Consider the following 5529-nt stretch of genomic DNA (forward strand, 5'->3'; position numbering starts at 1 on the left):
CCCTTTCTCTCTCTTTCCAGCCTATTCCCTATGATGCCTCGACACAACTACTGGAAGGTGGCCCCTTTGGTCAAGTCCATGTGTGCCAAACATGGTATTGAGTATCAGTCAAAGACCCTGTTTACTGGCTTTGCAGATATTCTTCGGTAGGTATCGGCTGATAAGCTATATCAGGGTAGGGAGAAATGCTGAAGACAGGGAAGCAGAGAAGCAAGTGGGGGAGGCAAACAGGTACGAAAGTTGACTTAAGACATTAGTGTGCCTGGGCGGTCAGTGGGGGCAAGTGACCCCAAGTGGCATGCCTATGGGGGGTGGTGCGTCATCCACTGCCCCTCTCGCAGCCACTTGGAGCGGCCTCCCGCTTCTTTCAAAGAGAAAAAATGCAGCCAACTGCTCTGAGTGGCGCACAACCACTTGGAGGTGCTGGAAGTAATTGTGGTGATGTAATCACATCACCACAATTACTTCTGGGTCAGGCAGGGGCAGTGTTTAAAGGAGCAGCTCTGGGGCAGCAGAACTGCCAGGAATGCTGCTAAGAAGATGATAAATGTAGTTCATCACCCATTTCTGTTTTAAAGTGCAAGGTAGGAAAAAAATAGATAAGAGGGCCCCTCTTTCTTGGATTTGCATTTGTAAGTAAGCAAACGGCACCTGATCAGATTTGGGAAACTCTGTGTGCAAAGACCACAAAAGACACCTTGTCTGTGAACATCAGCAATTCATGCGAAGACTGTTTTAGAAAATGACTAGAAGTACGTAGCTTTCCATCAGAACTAGCTTTTCAGCAGCCATACAGTGCACTCTGGCAGCATGTGCTGCCAAAACACTGGTGGGAAGGCTGGAGTTTTTCTGCACACATCATGAGAGTGCTGGCCACCTGCTAGAGCAGGTAAGTCAGCATGGGAGGGCAGAATGGGGGTGGGGAGGAGGCTAAACTGGGCAGGAACAGGAGGAACGGGCTGCGAGGCTGTAGGAGAGGCTGCATCTGGCAGCGATGGCACATACTGGATCCTATCTTCCTGTTCCATAGCCTTTCCACACCCTTTCTCTCCTTGGACTTGTACCAGCTACATGTCTAAGTAGACCATTGTGGAGTGCGAGGCTTATGGAGGGGTAAGAGACAAATCAAAATGGGGATTTTGGCACAGCTATACCAGAGAGAAGGATAAGATTGGGCTCCAAGTCTACCTTCAGAACACAGGAGAGTTCATCATGAGTTGATGATTAGTATACAGAAGTGAATTGTGAATTGAAGCTTTTGACTGAATTATTAAAATCTTAAATGTGTGAGATAGCTGGAAGGAAAAGCAATATATAAAAATAGTTGATGGTATAAGTGCTGCTCTAAATCTACTGCTTTAACTGAGCTGAATCAGAAATAAATTATCAAATATATGTTCTGGGTATTCATAAGAAGTGTCCTCCTGGATCAGGCCATTGACCCATCTAGTCCAGCTTCCTGTATCTCACAGTGGCGCACACAAGGCAACAAGAGACCTGCATCCTGGTGCCCTCCCTTGCATCTGGCATTCTGAGGTAGCCTAAAATTAGGAGATTGCACATACCCATCACAGCTTATAACCCGTGATGGACTTTTCCCCCAGAAATTTGGCCAATCCCCTGTTAAAGGCATCTAGGCCAGAAGCAATCACCACATCCTGTGGTGATCCACAGACTAATTACACGCTGGGTAAAGAAATATTTTCTTTTGTCTGTCCTAACTCTCCCAACACTCAATTTGGCATGACTTGTCCTTGTCCTTGCTTTCCCTCAGCAAGGCTTGTTCACCTATTTGTTTTAAGGTTTTGTCTTTGATGAGACATTCCACTATCTCTGGGGTCGGCAACCTGTGTTTTCAGAGCCGCATGCGGCTCTTTCAGTGGTCTGATGCGGCTCTCGAGTGGGGGCTGGAAGCGGGGCGCCTTCCCTGTGGCCGCCGCCCAGCCAGCTCAGCCCCGAGGTTGAGCTCGCTGCAGGGCAAAGGAAGGAAGGGCGCAAGGAAGAGATGCCCGGCTGCCCTGTGCGGCAGGGTCTCCGCCGCCTTGCCCTGCAGGGTGCTTGCTCACAGTGGGGGGCGGAGAGCAGGTCCGGGAGAGCGCCGCAGCCCCTGCCTGCCAAGGAAGGAGCTGCGGTGGGCGAAGGCAGCGCCCAGCCCGCACTCAGCAGCCAGCGCCCGCAGCACATCGCTGCAAGGCACCCCCTGCCTGCCCCCGCCACCAGTGGCTCTGTCCTGAGGTTGAGCTCGCTGCAGGGCGAAGAAAGGGTGCAAGGAAGAGTGGGTGGAGAGCAGGTCCGGGAGAGCCGCTGGTGGTGGGCGTGGGGGTGCCTTGCATCTCTTTCCCTGCGCCCTTCCTTCGTCCCGAGGTCCTGCTCACTGCAGGGCGAAGGAAGGGTGCAAGGAAGAGGGGGGTGGAGAGCAGGTCCGGGAGAGCCGCTGGTGGTGGGTGCGGGGGTGCCTTGCATCTCTTTCCCTGCGCCCTCCCTTTGCCCTGCAGTGAGCTTAACCTCGGGACAGAGCCGCTGGTGGCGGGGGTAGGCGGGGGGTGCCTTGCAGCGATGTGCTGCGGGCGCTGGCTGCTGAGTGTGGGCTGGGCGCCGCCTTCGCCCACAGCAGCTCCTTCCTTGGCAGGCAGGGGCGGCGGCACTCTCCCGGACCTGCTCTCCGCCCCCCACTGTGAGCAAGCACCCTGCTGGGCATCTCTTCCTTGCACCCTTCCTTCCTTCGCAGGGAAAGAGACCTCGGGACGCAGGACCTCGAGACGAAGGAAGGGCGCAGGGAAAGAGATGCAAGGCACCCCCGCGCCCACTACCAGCGACTCTCCCGGACCTGCTCTCCACCCCCTCTTCCTTGCGCCCTTCCTTCGCCCTGCAGCGAGCTCAACCTCAGGACAGAGCCGCTGGTGGTAGGGGCAGGCAGGGGGTGTCTTGCAGTGATGTGCTGCGGGCGCTGGCTGCTGAGTGCGGCCTGGGCGCCGCCTTCGCCCACAGCAGCTCCTTCCTTGGCAGGCAGGGGCTGCGGCGCTCTCCCGGACCTGCTCTCCACCCCCCACTGTGAGCAAGCACCCTGCTGGGCAAGGGGGCGGAGACCCTGCATCTCTTCCTTGCACCCTTCCTTCCTTTGCCCTGCAGCGAGCTCAACCTTGGGGCTGAGCTGGCTGGGCGGCGGCGGGGGAAGGCGCCCCGCTTCCAGCCCCCACTCGAGAGCCGCATTGTGAAAAAACTGGAGATGGCCAGATGAACAGTGGGATGTGTTTACCAAGTTGCACTGGTGAGGCCCATGACTGGTGAACATTTGGGAACTGGCTGGCAACATCGCACATGCTGTCCAAATGTCCCTGTGCAGACCAATGGCCATGTGCCAAACTCATATTCCTGTGAAGCTGGAGCCTTCCAAGGAACTTCCTCACATGTGAAAAATAGAATTGTGAAATGGCCCATAAACTTCTTTATGACTCACCAAGATCAACCTGCATGTTAGTGAGTTTTATGCTGGCTAAATGCCAGTGTGCAGCTGAGCACAGCTGATAACCACACCATGCCACAGACCATGCGCCGCCTTCACCCACAGCAGCTCCTTCCTTTGCAGGAAGATCCAGGGACTGGGACACCAGCAGAGCAAAGCTAAGTAAATAGTAAATAAAAAAAATATTTTCTTGGTGCTGCATAATAAAAGGACATGAGAACATAAGAACAGCCCCACTGGATCAGGCCATAGGCCCATCTAGTGCAGCTTCCTGTATCCCACAGCGGCCCACCAAATGCCCCAGGGAGCACACCAGATAACAAGAGACCTCATTCTGGTGCCCTCCCTTGTTCTGGCATTCTGACATAGCCCACTTCTAAAATCAGGAGGTTGTGCATACACATCATGGCTTGTACCCCCGTAATGGATTTTTCCTCCAGAAACTTGTCCAATCCCCATTTAAAGGCATCTAGGCCAGATGCCATCACCACATCCTGTGGCAAGGAGTTCCACAGACCAACCACACTCTGAGTAAAGAAATATTTTCTTTTGTCTGTCCTAACTCTCCCAGCACTCAACTTTAGTGTATGTCCCCTGGTTCTGGTGTTATATGAGAGTGTAAAGAGCATCTCTAGTCTATCCACTCTGTTCATCCCCTGCATAATTTTGTATGTCTCAATCATGTCCCCCCTCAGGCACCTCTTTTCTAGGCTGAAGAGGCCCAAACGCCGTGGCCTTTCCTCATAAGGAAGGTGCCCCAGCACCTACAAGGGACCTACAAGAGGGGGCTACATTATAAAAATGGGACTTATAAGAGCATAAAGGTAAAAAAAAAAAAAACTATATATGCAGTGTTATCTTCATTTTAGATGTCAAAAGGGTTTTGTGGCTCCCAAGGTTTGCTTTTCTCCGGAAAACGGGTCCAACTGGCTCTTTGAATGTTTAAGGTTGCCGACCCCTGCACTATCTTAACTGGAACAGATGTTAGGCTGACTGGCTTATAGTTTTCAGGGTACCTTCTCCTTCTTTTTTTAAAGAGTGGAGTGACATTTGCTATCCTCCAATCCTCTGGCACAGTGGCTGTTTTAAGGGACTAGTTGCATATTTTAGTCAAGAGATCAGCATTCCCTCACTACAATTAATCAGGCTGCTTTTTCTGGTATTTGCAGATCCCTGAAGGTTTATGGAGAATTTTGGTTCAAGCCTATCATCAGGAACAAGAAGCATGTACACCAATCTCAAAGTGATCATCCTGAAGCAGCATATGGAACTAAAGAGCAAAAGGCACCAGTATGGCAATGACCCTGCCCTGGCAATTGGAGTATGAATTGCCAAGGGTACTTAGGGTACAAGGGTACTTAACTGCACTATGGCTATGGGGACAACAAGATCATTTCTAGTGTTTCCCCTTCCTGGGGTTTATGCACTGTATTATTATTATTATTATTATTATTATAATATTATATATATATAATTATATAATATATTATATATTATATATTATATATATAATATATATATTATATATATATATTATATATAATATAATATATTATATAATATATATATTATTATATATATATATATAAAAATATATATATATATATATAATAATAATAATAATAATAATAATAATAATAATAATAATAATAATAATAATAATAATATTTACACTGGAATTGCTTCTTTCTCCTGACAATTCTTTTATATTGAAATGAATAAAAATGCCCTACTACTGTGGGCATAAAAATAAACTAAGTACTGTGTTTTGTTCATAAGATGGAACCAAAAACTAGAGAGATCAGTATGTCAGAAATGAGAAGGAAAATGGGTATGCCTCTTGACACTTGTAATTTTGGTGGGTTTTGTCCAAATAGCATAACAGGTTCAAGGATTGTACTGTGCCATTAAGGTTGCAGTCTTATGAGGCATCAAACCTCATGAGGGACTGGATATATGGAACATATTTTATAGGCAATTAAAAGGCACACCGTTTAATATTTGCATTGATTTCAAGTGACAGAAATCCATCAAATCCCTTGCTGTTTGAAACTAAAAGTAGGCTT

At 48.9% G+C, this 5529-nt stretch overlaps 1 protein-coding gene across 1 annotated transcript in view; it reads left to right on the forward strand.

Annotated features, from left to right (window-relative positions):
- LOC136653592 (acyl-CoA (8-3)-desaturase-like) overlaps positions 1–4840 on the forward strand; it is a 19769-nt gene extending 14929 nt beyond the window's left edge. Inside the window, exons 7-8 of the mRNA XM_066630486.1 lie at positions 21–146; positions 4633–4840. Coding sequence (XP_066486583.1) covers positions 21–146; positions 4633–4765 — 259 coding nt within the window. The 3' untranslated portion in view covers positions 4766–4840. The remainder of the gene's footprint in view (positions 1–20; positions 147–4632) is intronic.
- Positions 4841–5529: the final 689 nt, after the last annotated feature.

This window comes from Tiliqua scincoides, chromosome 1, assembly GCF_035046505.1.
Source record: "Tiliqua scincoides isolate rTilSci1 chromosome 1, rTilSci1.hap2, whole genome shotgun sequence".
NCBI classification, from domain to species: domain Eukaryota; kingdom Metazoa; phylum Chordata; class Lepidosauria; order Squamata; family Scincidae; genus Tiliqua; species Tiliqua scincoides.